Below are 13,175 nucleotides of genomic sequence, written 5' to 3' on the forward strand. Positions count from 1 at the left end.
CTTTCTTTAGAGTTTTTTTTTTTTTTTTTTTTCGGAGAACTGATTTTTAATTCGAAGATCAATTCATTTGGTTTAAGGATCAGTTCAGATCTTCCCTTAAAATCAGATTACTCTGAACTCTGAGAAATTATTGATTTGATGAAAAATAGTCCAAAATACAATCTCAGTGGCATTATTGTAATACTACTACCACTGTTACAATCACAATGGCATTATCGTAAGAATGTAAAAACAATAAGGGTATTCGGAGACGACGGTGAATATTTTTTTCTGGCAACTTCGAGAGCATTAAGCGAAAGCAAAAAAACCTCGATAAAAACTTGGGGCGAGATCGTGTGACTCGTGAGAAAATTTTTGAGAGTTGAAATCGAAGGATGAAAAAGTGATCTTTGTTTACTTGGAGAGTATTAGATTTACCAGCGTCGCGATTTGAAACCGGAATTTTGATTATTTTTTTGGTTGTCTTTCGGGGGGAAAATTAGTAGACAATGGAGGAAATAAGATCGGCGATGGAGCAACAAATGGATCTAATGGCGGATCTGGTTCAGAAACTCTCCGGTGATCTAAGAACAGGATTACAACCTGCTTACGATAATTTCTTGGGATTTTTCCACGCCATTGATTGGAAGGTAATGAATCTGTCTTGTGTTTAGTTGAATCCGAATCCGAATCCTTTCGTATTGTTATAATTGTTCTTAAGGGAGTTTAGAATCAGAAGTCTTCGAATTCTTGCCATCGTAGGGTTGGATTTGAATCTCCGTTTAATTTGGGATTCCATACTCATATATATACATACACATTGGGGATTAATTTTGTGTGGCAGGAGCCTTGGATCATGGGATTAATGGCGTTTCATGCTTTCTTGCTACTAGTGACTCTTCTTTCTAGAAGGCATCTCAACTTCCACATGTTCCTCTTCTTATTGGCATGTAAGTTCCCTTACTGTCTCTCGTTTGCTGTAGGCCTGTAGTAACCCTTTTAGTCAATGATTGCACAAGAAGTCTCTTTGATTTTGGATCTTATTCATTTCTCCCTATGCGTTTCCTCCATTGTTTAGACTGTTTATGTTTTATTATCGTCTCCTTTTTTTGTTTACTTTGTTACCAGTTCTTTCTCTGATCCAATGATCTCACTAGGCTAGGTTGTGGGATTCATCCTGTATCAAGGGTTTCTGGGAGCTTTAATTATATTTTACTTCACTCCAACTGAACGTACTAGGCGTTGTATTGGGTCTGTCTTAGGAGCCATGGTTAGAGAGTCATACCGTCCATATGGAGATATAACTTGCATGGGTTTATGAGTTAGTATGCTAGAAAATTTTCGGATACTATGGTTGGTTGAAGGAAAATATGATATTCATTTCGCAGCACAACAACTGTTAGTTTGGAATATGAAGTTACTGCATCTGTGTGAGTATAATTTCTTAGTATACGTTATTGAGGCTAATGATGTGACTCAAAAAAAAATTGCAGTGGGTGGGGTTTACTTTGCAGAGAATCTCAACCGGGAGTTGAAAAAAAACTGGAAGAGCTTCTCAACTCAAAACTACTTTGACCAGCACGGGGTCTTTGTATCGGTTCTTTGGTCTGGACCTCTTTTGGTTATTGCTATGATAATTCTGGTATGTGTTCAAGCAACAACCCCTCTCTTTGCTCTGCATTAATAATATATAAGAATCTACTGGTTTCATGTTCTGATTTTTGTTAGCAGTGAATAAATTGTTCCCAAGTACTTTGATTGAGCACTTCATATTTGAGTTAGAACAATGCCATCTAGTGGTTTTAACTTTTTAAGAACAGTTCTAATCCTTAATCAAGCCATACTGATAATAAGTCCATCACTTTGTTAGGATTGGAAAGAAATATATATATATATATATATATAATGATTTGGGAAATCTGATGGAGGTGTTGTGTGTTTTGACAGATAAACACACTGTTTTCGCTCTGCTACCTGATTGTGAAGTGGAAAAGAGCTGAACTCAGGCATCGTGCAAGGCTTGCTCGTACCAAGGAGGAATAGATGATCCCATTATCTCACACATTTTATGTATACTCTCACTTTGCAACAAACTCTTTTTTGAGTTTTTAAAGTAGAATCTGCTCTTTTTATGTATTTCGTTTTGGCTTTTAAAGTGAATTAAATTGTTTCAAACCGAACCAAATCAAACCAGATCATTCTACAGTACTTCAGTTTGTACTCGACATAACCTGATTTCTGTTTTTTTTTTTTTGAACATCTGCAACTTTATTTGATTTGTTAATGTTGATACAAGTAAGGAAAGAGCCACCTTGGTGGTATTGTAAAGTATTGATACACACCACTTATTAAAGGAGCTTTACGACATAACCTGATTTCATACTCCAAATTTTTGAATAACTATTTTTTAATCAAAAAATTGTAGATTTAAAAAAAAAAAAAAAAAACAAATTGAATTATTTGGTAGAAATTACATAACCTAAATTCATGTGTTAACCCAAACGGCCAAACCTAAATTTTGAATTAATTAAAATTAAAAATTTTGAAATTGTCGTAAGAGATGAATGACACAATTAGCCGTTACGAGTGTAAATAGAGGTCGTCGATTCAACAACACAACGGACTCTTCTTTTTCAAAATCAGAGAGAGAGAGAGAGAGAGAGAGATAGATAGAGAGAGAGAACAATCTAAATTCTTCATCTCCTTCGTTTTCGATTTTCGAAATCTCTCTCACTAGTTCGATCTTACGAAGGTATCCATGGAGGTCAAGGAAGAGAAACTGATGGAGGAGGAGCAACGAGTGCCGGAGAAGACGATTCCGGTGTTCACTGTTCTTAAAAACGGCGCGATTCTCAAAAACATCTTCGTTGTGAACAGTCGCGATTTCTCGTCGCCGGAGAGAAACGGTTCCATGGTTAGCGGCGATGACGACGAGGTAGAGGAGACTCTCGTCGTCGGTCGTCATCCAGATTGCGATATTCTCCTAACGCACCCTAGCATTAGCAGATTCCACTTAGAAATCCGCTCGATCTCATCTCGTCAGAGACTCTTCCTCACGGATCTATCCTCTGGTATGAATCATCTCCAACTCAAATTCAAAAGATGTTTGTATTCCTCTCGCGAGATTGTTTTTATCTGCAATTGATTGTTGTTTCTGTGGAATTGGATCTCGATTCTATGCCTTCTTGGTTGTTGATTTGATTTGTTTTTTTCGATTTAGTGCATGGGACATGGGTTAGGGATCTGAGAGTTGAGCCACATGCTTGTGTCGAGGTTGAAGAAGGTGATACGATTAGGATTGGTGGTTCAACTAGGATCTATAGGCTTCACTGGATTCCGTTGAGCCGTGCGTATGATTTTGATAATCCGTTTGTTTCACCACTTGATGCGTCTATGGTGATGGAGCAAGAAGAAGAGAATAGAATGATTGAAGCAGAGAATCTAGAGGTTGCACAACATCAGGTTCGATCTTCTCTCCTGTGTTTCTTGCTTTTAGTGTTTGAAACGTGCCTTTAAGTTCCTTACTGCAGTGAACCTTTTGTTGTTAGTTTAGCTGTTCTTATTTTGCTTTTGCTCTTTAGTTATCTGATGTTGTTTGCTTAGCCTGATAGTGTACTATTCCTTTACTGCAGTCACTAGTGAATAATGGATTAAATGATGATGGAGATCTGCATCTGGATGTGACGTCAGAAGGAACTGGATCATCAGTCCCTAGTGAGGATGAGGATACATATGTTACGACAAGGGAGATGTCGTTGCCACTTGCGTCTCCAAGTGTTTTGACACTATCTGGAGATTCTGTCAAGTCACAAAAACTTCAATTAAATGAAGATTTGCAGACTTCAACAAAGTGGAACTTAGGTGTTGTAGAAGCCGCGGCAGATAAGCCAAGTAGCAGCTCCTCCCCAAGTAAGCAGCAGAGTGGTGGCTACCTGGAGGGATTAGGTTTTTCTGACCTTCTTGTCGCTGCAGAGGCTGATAAATGCAATGTCAGAGAACATGGAGGTTTGCATCTGAATGTGATGTCAGAGAGGATGGAACCATCAGTGCCTAATGAGGAGGAGGATCCATTTCTAGCTGCAAAGGAGACTTTATCGCTACAACTCCCAATAGATTCCATTAATTCAGAGATACAATGGCTCACGGAAGATGTTCAGGCGTCACCAGAGTTGTCCATAAGTAGTGTAGAAGTCAACGCAGAAATTCCAAGTAGTGGCTGCTCCCCAAGTAAGGGAAAGATTGATGACTGCTTTGAAGTTTCTAGTTGTTCTGCACCTGAGTTGACTATAAAGGTTGAGATTCTGAGCCTTCATCCAGAAGTCAGTGAAGAAACTGAGTTAGTCACAAAGGAGGTTATGGAAGCATCTGCTAAACCACTAAGTAAGACTGATAATATGAGTCACGAAGAAAATAGAGAAACTGAGGTCTCAAGGCAAGTTATTGCAGTATCTCCCAATTCCTTCTCTCAAGCTGGGCCACCTTTAGAAATTTTAACTGAAGCGCAAGGCCTCGTTGGTTCTGAATTCATGGGTGAAGTTTCAGTAGAGACTGAAATTGAGAACCCACTACATCAAAAGAGCATTGGAGAAACAAAGGCTGAAATTTGGAGTCACGGAGCCTATGATGAAACTGAGGTCTCAACGCAAGGTATTACAGTAGCTCCCAGTTCCTTCTCTCAAGCTGAGCCAACTTTGGAAATTTTAACTGATGATGCTCCAGGCCTCCTAGGTTCTGAAGTCCTAAGTGAAGTGGCAGTAGACACTGAAATTGAGAACCTACTACATCAAAAAAGCAATGGAGAAACAAAGGCTGATATTCAGAGTCACAAAGACAATGGAGAAAGTGAGGTCTCAAGGCAAGTTATTGCAGTATCTACCAAATCCTTCTCTCAAGCTGAGCCAACTTTAGAAATTTTAAGTGAAGAAGCTCGAGGCCTTGAAGTCCAGAGTGAAGTAGCCATAGAGACTGAAACGGAGAACGTACTACATCAGACAAGCAATGGAGAAGCCAAGGTTGGTTCAAGACAAGTCAGTGCAGTATCAGATTTTTCCGCTGGAGACGAATGTCTTTCAAGAATCAATACCGAAGATATCCAAAGTCTATGCTCGAGTTGGCAGCCAATGCCTGAGAGTGAAGTTGAGATCTGGAGTGATGCCAATTCTGCAGGACATCAGAATAAAAAATCAGGAATGACCAGAGAGACTGAACAGATATTTGATGAAGGGAGCAGCTCGTGTCTTTCTGAGGTCCAACGAAGTAATACGCAAATTTTCTTGTCAACACCAAATCAGAAATACAAACCAGAATTGTCAATTGGCTCTGGGAGATCTGAAAAATATTACAGCCTAAGCGAAATAAAGGGTGAAGAAAGTACTGATAAATGGTGTCCAATTCTCTCAACCTTGGCGGCAGAAACCTTTGGGGATACAAAACCGATTAAAGAACTGCCTTCTGATGATACTGGAAGTCAAGAAAACCAGACCCCGCAAACATATACTGTTAGAGATGATGTACTGTCTGAGATGGATAGCTCAAGCACATGCAACATTTGGTCTAGGAGAGGAAAAGCTGCTTCCGTTCTTCAGATCCGGACCAACAAGAGTGAAGGAAAGCAAACTGGGAGACAACCAAAAGACAAGTTGCATAGAAGACAGGCTCTAAGTGACAAGTCTATTTCTCTGACTGGTCATCATGGTGGAGAGAATCTGGAACCAGAGATCTTTACTCCTGACAAGGAGAATCTCACCCCAAGTTCTCATATGTTGAAAAGATTACAAGATATTGGTGACGTGAAAGATAGCAAGAGCTCTTCAAAGCTTTCAGGAAGATCATGCTCGTCACTGGTTCATTCAAAGCTTTCAGGAAGATCATGCTCGTCACTGGTTCATTCCAGTATCGCTATTGTTGCTTCAGAGGCATTCGCAGAACCAGAAATCTTTACCCCAGATAAGGAGAATCTTACCCCAAACTCTCATATGCTAAAACGTTTGCGAGAATTTGGTGATATTAAGGGTACAAAAGAAGGCTCCTCCTCTAAAGCCACACGTAAACCATTCTTTGATCATTTGGAAGCAAATGTGATGGCAGAACAGAAACCAGAAGATCTACAGAGCATGAGCAGCAAATCGAAGGTGAAGCATGAGCCTGTGGCACTGAAGAAGAAAGCTGAACGGGTGCCTTTTCAACCTCTACTTGACAAATCTTCTTCCCAAAGTCAGTCATACACTGAGGCTTCTACTGCATCAGCGAGGCACAACAACTCTAGAGGCATTCGTTCTTCTTCTGTAAGTCCTACTTAACTCGATTGTCCTCTATTGATCCTTTGTGTAGTTTTTATACTAATCATTAGTTCACTGTGTTTTAGGTCCTTTCTGATGGAAAGAGCAAGATGAAGTGGACCATTGTGCTGGACACTTCTTCACTCTTGGATAAGGAGTCTAGGAAGCCACTGCACCTACTACAAGGTCTCAAGGGGACACATCTGGTCGTACCAAGAACAGGTAAAAATCCCACAAACCTTAAATCTCTGCCTCCATTTATTATATCATACACAGATAATAGTTTCTATATTCACTTAAAGCACTAAAAACAACCACATAAGCAACTACTTTTTCTATATGACAAGGCTGTAAACGAATATGGAACATGAATCTATCATACAGCTCTGGAAAAAGTTCTCTGCAATCACTTTTGACAATCTTTACCATTAGAAACATGCCTAACCTGTGGTCTCATTATTCAGTGTTAAGGGAACTAGATGAGGTGAAGGGCAGTCGCAGTCTACTCTTCAGAAGAAGAACAGAGATGGCTTCTTCAGCTCTGGATTGGATCGAAGAGTGTAAGGTTAATTCAAAATGGTGGATTCAAGTCCAGAGCCCATCAGAGGAAACCAAAGCAACTGCACCGACCCCACCAGTCACTCCTCAGTCAAATGGCTCGTTGGCATTCCCGTTTTCACTTCACTGGAACACTTATGCACCAGAGATCGATTCTCCTACATCAGAAGATCAGGTCCTAGAATGTGCTCTTCTTTATAGATACCGTGACCGTGACGAAAAACTAGTTCTTCTTAGCAACGATGCAACTCTCAAGATCAAAGCCATGGCAGAGGTAAATTTACATAACAAGATTCCATATATTGAAACCAAGCACTCTGTGTAGTGTAGTAAATAACGTTTTGGTTTTGATTCTAGGGTGTGATATGTGAGACGCCACATGAGTTCTACGAGAGTCTGGTGAATCCTTTCTCAGAGAGGTTTATGTGGACAGAGAGCACGCCGAGAGGACGGACTTGGAGTCATCTAGACGACGACGTGTTGAGAGAAAGGTACAACAACCGAGCTTGTAGAAGTAAGTCAACATACAATGGAGGAGGAAGAGGAGAGAGTGGTGCAGCAGCTAAAGGCTTGAAGCTCATATTGCTCCATAACTCTCACTACGGCCACACTCACTGATGACGCTTCATCATCATCATCATCCATCACTATGGCGACAGTGAATGATGATGCATCATCTATCATGTTCCTTCTGTCCAACTAAGCCAAATAATTCTACTCGCTTACTCATGGTAAACATATGGAATAGTGTTTTTAGAATGAATGACATTTCTATAATGTGGCTACTATTATTATGACTTTTCTAATTTTTTTAATTGTGGAATCTAACGATAGCGATCGTCACTTTACGAAATTAGAATATTGGATAAAATCGTACAGCTTATAGATATCGACCATACAATTTGCCAACATGCTTTCAAGTAATCACCGTGTTAACTTCACTCTTTTTGCGGTGTGGTAACGACTTTTCAAAACATGAAAAGGGACCTTTTAAAGTGACTTGTTTTAATTTATCAACAATAATGTTAGAATTTTGCACATCTTACACACATATTCAACCCATGATGCCTCGGTGAGTTTGCGACACCTTAGTTTAACTTTGCAAAAGAAATAAAAAAGGCGAGACTTGAACTGGAGATTTAAGTTTTAGAAACTTGAGATTCAGTGTTTTGAAGAAATAACAAACATCATGGGTGCATCTAACATCATGGGTGGACTAATAACAGACTTGGACGGATCTTGGAAGGGACTGATCATTATACAGGCCGAGGATGGTATTGCATTTCCCCTAAGGGGGAGTCTCCCACCATGGGTGCATCTAACCTTCGTCGTAGCTTGTCATCCCTCCACGCAGAAGTGGAAGCCTTACTCTGGGCAATGCGCTATATGATCGGTGCAGATATTGAAAATGTTGTTTTTCTCACAGACTGTTCTGATTTGGTGAAGATGGTGTCTTCGCCAACTGAGTGGCCTGATTTCAAGACATATTTGGATGAGATTGAGGCGGACAAGTAGGAGTTCCTATACTTTGCATTAGTCCAAATCCCCCGAGAATGGTAATGCAGATAAGCTGGCACAGCGTGCTAGAGCCGAGTCACACCCAATTACCTTTGTAAACGTTTTTCCTTCCAATTGGCTCATTTGAGCTGATCTTGTAATGTGTTGTCAAAAAAAAAAAATATAATAAATAACAAACATCGCTCATGTAATCAACTCGCACTTTTTTCAACTTTTTAAAGAATTACAATGACGTTTATGGAAAAATTTGATTGTGTTAACCTAGTAGTACCCCTTATAGATGAGGCACCAAAGTTTTCTTAGCAAGGATCTATTTGAGTCGGCAACAATACCCCTTATAGATGATTTGAGCATTGACCACTAGTTGATGAACTATCGGATATATGCAGTAGTGAATTACATTATATGAATGCCTCTTTTTTTTTTTTTTTTTGGTCAAAATATATGAATGCCTCTATATATCAGATTTACAAGCTAAACAAAAACAAACCGACGCTAGAAAGATTGTCCCAGGACTAAAAACGATATCACAAGTTACATTAAAAATCTCATGTTTTTATTAGAAAGCCCAACAAAGCCCAATAAGCTTTTGCTTTCTGAGAAGACAAAACAATAATAAATCGCAACGATCATCAGACGTTGAACCCTTCCTTCCCCTCTTCACCGCCGTTGAAACTCCCCCGTTCACCACCAAAATCAAAGCTTTTGTTGCGGTTTCCAAACTTAGGTTTTTCGGGTTCCCAATTGTGGGAATCTCGTGGCCTATTGTTCTAATGGCTGTATGGCGTATCATCAATCGTTCGTTTCTCAAATACGCATCAAACCAATTAACAAGGAGGAGCTACACTCAAGTTTGTCTTGCTTCTAATACCTCGCTTACTCATGCTGTGAAGCAGACAACAAAGTTGTCTTTTTTTGACATCCCAAATTCAGATATCTGTACAAGACCTTCTAATATCTTCCAAAATCTCAGATTCCTTGCTACTTCAGCTCAGGTACTCACTGTGTGTTCTTCTTCTATGTTCTTTCTATGGTAGCTATGCAATTCATGTAGTCGTAGCTTCGGTTATGGCTATCCAATCTCTTGTAGCTAGGATTTGCAGTTTCTTGTTTCTGTGCTAGCTATGCAATTTCGTTAGCTTCGATTCTTCCATTTGTATATAATTATATGGCATTCCAGTTTGGTTAATTGGTCCTTCGATATGCTAATGTGGGAAGGGATCGTTGGCTTTTAGATTTCATTAGATGATGCGTATGGAAAGATCTGGAACTGTGCATGATGTTGTTTTTATATTGTATTCAGCTACTTTAGATTTGTCGATGTTATAAGTGAGTGAGTGAGCAAAATGTTTTGGTTCAGAGCTGTTATATTGTAGTATGATCTTGATGTCATAGTTGTTCTTAACTTTGTATATCGATGATCTTGTTCAAGTCACGGAAGAAGGAAGAGGAAGCTGACTCCGATGGTCCACGTCTCAATGAGAAGATTACTGGCGAGTATGTTAGATTGGTTTCGGAGGAAGGTTAATATTATTTCATTTTTCTCCTTTTATGTAGAAATTTGTAGCAATGTACAAATAAAGAAAGAGCGAAAGAATTTGTTTGTATTTTCGGTGAAGTTATCTTTAGATGGAGGCAGTTAAAAAACTTTTGTTCTTGTAGATTTTACTAAAGAGGTGGGTGACATATGTGAGAAGTCCGAAATACAGCTTTAGTATTCATTAGCAAAAGTAATAGAAATAGAAAAATGGATTTTCAGAGGATTCTTAGAATCATGAATGTGTGATATCGTTTTATCATTATGCAGGACACTCTGTTGTGTCTCTGAGAGAAGCTCTCAGGCGGGCGAAGGAGCTCGAGTGTGACTTAGTTGAGGTAACTTTGTTACTTGAAATATGATTGCAACTTGAGATCTTTGTATCTTTGTAAAATGTTCTTATGCCATGTGTCTCCTTTTCTGAAAGAAGTGCGGTAGTCGTCATGGGTAGTATGATGATATTCATAGTCTACTTCTGGCTGCCACACTATAGTTCTGCTGATGAACTTTTGTTTTTCTTTTTTGTCTTTAGACGACTGTGCTTATAATGATATTTCTCATGAGGTAGGTCTATCTCTTTACATATTTCTAAATCTGTGTAGGTCCAAAGAGATGCTAAGCCACCTGTGTGTAAAATTGTAAAATACACGTTGGAGAAGTACAAAAAAGCTAAAGAAGGAAAAGAACGTGCTAAGGCCAAGGTCAGTGATATGGCCTATCCATGCTTTGAATTTCTCCTGCTTGTTTGTACGAAATACTAGTTGTATTTGTTTCCTAAGTTTATTGTTTTACCTTGTTCTAGAGGGCTGAAGCTATTCGACCTGAAGTCAAGGAAATTAGATTTACTCCAAAAATTGTATGGCTCTCTAGAAACGCCCTACCCTATATATTTCTTCTCCTTCTTATCTGTGTGGTAGTGAAAATACTACAATGACATTTTTGTTTCACTTTCTTTTTTTCTTTAGGAGGCGAAGGACCTAAAGTTTAAATCTGATCAAGCATTGAAGCTGATGGAAAGTGGATATCGTGTAAAGGTAGTAGTTTTCTTAGTCACTGGACCCCTTTGTACTGGTTTCTAATGGACTTTCGTGGGAAACTCCTGAAAAAGAGATTATTTTGCGAGTGTGTAAATTTATGGTAAACAGTATAGCTGTTCTGACCTCTGTGATGCTGCGGTGTAACTCAAACTGCTGACATATCGCCTCAATGTTCCCCTTTTTTTCCTTAATTTGAGGTGAATTTAGTAACATTCTTGGTGAGCAACTTTGTATTTGTCTCTCTCTGTTTTGTGTAACAGTGCAATGCAGTGCCTGACAAGGACAAGCATAAGGAGCTTGAACCAGAAAAACTGCTTGAGTTACTATTTCGCTTCACTTGTTATGTAAGTCCGTGCATCTTTATATTCTATGACGTATTCTATTCGCATTTGTATTGTAGTTTTATCGTCCTTGTTTTGGTTTGAGTTCTTGTATATAACATCCATCCTTATCTTAATTATATGTGTACAGATTGGGGATGCACTTGTGGAGTTTGGACCAGAGGCGGATAGAAAAAGCGCAGTTGTGATAGTTCGACACGCCAAGTTTGGCCCACCCAAGAAAGGAGGGGTGAAAAAGATGAAAGATTTGGACATGAAATCTGCAAGAGTGAAAGAGTCACCAAAGACTGATAGCCCGGAGGCCGGAGAGTCCAGTGTTGATGATCAGGGAGATGTAGAGAATTCTGAACCTAGGATCAGTGTTGAGAAGCTCCAACCAGTTCATGTCCAGAAGACGTACGCAAAAAGAGAACCAAGTAGTGAGTTTTCAGGAGATGGAGATACAAGCCGGTTTGAACCTCGGGCTCCAAACCAACATGTAAATCCACAACGTCCTCGGTTCCCAAACCAAGCTCCAAACCAACAACCTACGGGGCGTTTTAACCCTCAGTCTCCAAACCAGCCTCCAAATGCACCAAGGCATCAATTCCCAAACCAGGCTCCAAACCAACAACCTACAGGGCGGTTTGATCCTCAGTTTCAAAACCAGCCTCCAAGTCCTCAACGGCCTCGGTTCCCAGACCAAGCTCCAAATCAGCAACCCTCTGGGCCATATCCAAACCGCCACCCAGACCGGCAAGGTCCTCCACCACGATTTCAAAACCAAGCTCCAAATCAACAACCTGCCGGCCGGTTTGAACCTCAGCCACCAAACCCGCCCCGAGCTCCACCACGCCCACAAACCCGGTTGCCAAATGAAACTCCAAACCAACAACCTACGGACCCTGGAAGATCTAATGGGCAGACTTCAGGTTATGGGATTTTCAGCACCCCAAAAACGAAGTAGAACATGCTATACACACTGAACCCGTAGAGTTGCAATATTTTTGATATTTTTCTTGGGAGATTTGTTGATGGCTCATTTTTTACGTGTAACTAATAATAGTCCATGCATACACGTACACTTGTAACCCTCATCAAAAAAAATTCTGGTCACTACCACTCAATAATCCATGAACGAAAATGTTAGAAGTAGTTTCAATCTAAATTAAAGATGGGTTTAGGCAGTGAAAATCAATCAAAATTATTTAATGATTGAAATCTTTTTTGTTGATTTTGATGTCTGATTTTTGATTGTATTAATAGATATATAATCGCAAATAATACTGTATACAAATAACAGTCTTAAAACAAATTAAAACACACTCTGTGTAGTGTAATAAACAACGGTTTGGTTTGGATTCTAGGGTGTGATGTTTGAGAGACGTCACATGAGTTCAAGTCTCGGGTTAATCCGCTCTCGAAGAGGTTTACGTGGACAGAGAGCGCAGCAAGAGGACGGGCTTGGAGTCATCTAGACGACATCGTGTTCACAGAGAGAGGTACAACAACAAAACTTGTAGGAAATAAAACATTGTACAATTGAGGAGGAAGAGGAGAGAGTGGTGCAGCTTCTAAAGGCTTAACGCTCATTTTGCACCATAACTCTCACTATGTTCACATTCATCATTCATCATCCATCATGCATCATTATCATCCAATCCATCACTATGGCCACATTCATCCATCATGCATCATTATTATCCATCATCACTATAGGCCTATGGCCATACTGACCTACGATCCAGCATGCATCATGTTTCTTCTTTCCAAGTAAAGCCAAATCAAATCAACTCGCTTAGACGCTTACACATGTTAACATGGAATAATGTTTTTAAGAATGAATGACACTTTAATAATCTCAATATTATTATGATTTTCTATTTTATTTTATTTCTACTATTGTGGAATTGCATATGTTTTCCAACGATAGGGATTGTCACTTCAA

General features: G+C 39.5%; 3 protein-coding genes across 4 annotated transcripts; all 3 read left to right on the top strand.

Moving 5' to 3' along the window:
- The first annotated feature begins 21 nt into the window (after positions 1–21).
- On the top strand, positions 22–2,204 carry LOC104777422 (uncharacterized). Its single transcript, XM_087505992.1, has 4 exons — positions 22–629; positions 824–929; positions 1,473–1,621; positions 1,927–2,204. Exons 1-4 carry the CDS (start codon positions 489–491, stop codon positions 2,020–2,022), a joined length of 492 nt encoding a protein of 163 aa, XP_087362118.1. The 5' UTR covers positions 22–488; the 3' UTR covers positions 2,023–2,204.
- A 341-nt stretch (positions 2,205–2,545) lies between these two features.
- LOC104777423 (FHA domain-containing protein PS1-like) lies at positions 2,546–7,668 on the top strand. Of its 2 annotated transcripts, XM_087505975.1 has the most exons (7): positions 2,546–3,050; positions 3,200–3,441; positions 3,612–4,626; positions 4,699–6,263; positions 6,344–6,479; positions 6,722–7,089; positions 7,173–7,668. In XM_087505975.1, the coding sequence occupies exons 1-7, from the start codon at positions 2,738–2,740 to the stop codon at positions 7,431–7,433; spliced, it is 3,900 nt and encodes a 1,299-aa protein (XP_087362101.1). In that variant the 5' UTR covers positions 2,546–2,737; the 3' UTR covers positions 7,434–7,668. The 2 variants fall into 2 exon arrangements, with proteins under 2 accessions (XP_087362101.1, XP_087362095.1); XM_087505969.1 differs by having other exon boundaries at positions 2,555–3,050; positions 3,612–6,263.
- Positions 7,669–8,944: 1,276 nt separating this feature from the next.
- LOC104777424 (translation initiation factor IF3-1, mitochondrial) lies at positions 8,945–12,349 on the top strand. Its single transcript, XM_010501683.3, has 8 exons — positions 8,945–9,328; positions 9,766–9,856; positions 10,141–10,208; positions 10,473–10,571; positions 10,673–10,726; positions 10,836–10,904; positions 11,168–11,251; positions 11,379–12,349. Exons 1-8 carry the CDS (start codon positions 9,107–9,109, stop codon positions 12,192–12,194), a joined length of 1,503 nt encoding a protein of 500 aa, XP_010499985.2. The 5' UTR covers positions 8,945–9,106; the 3' UTR covers positions 12,195–12,349.
- Positions 12,350–13,175: the final 826 nt, after the last annotated feature.

The sequence above is a fragment of the Camelina sativa genome, chromosome 3, assembly GCF_030686135.1.
Source record: "Camelina sativa cultivar CO46 ecotype springtype chromosome 3, ASM3068613v1".
Lineage (NCBI taxonomy): Eukaryota > Viridiplantae > Streptophyta > Magnoliopsida > Brassicales > Brassicaceae > Camelina > Camelina sativa.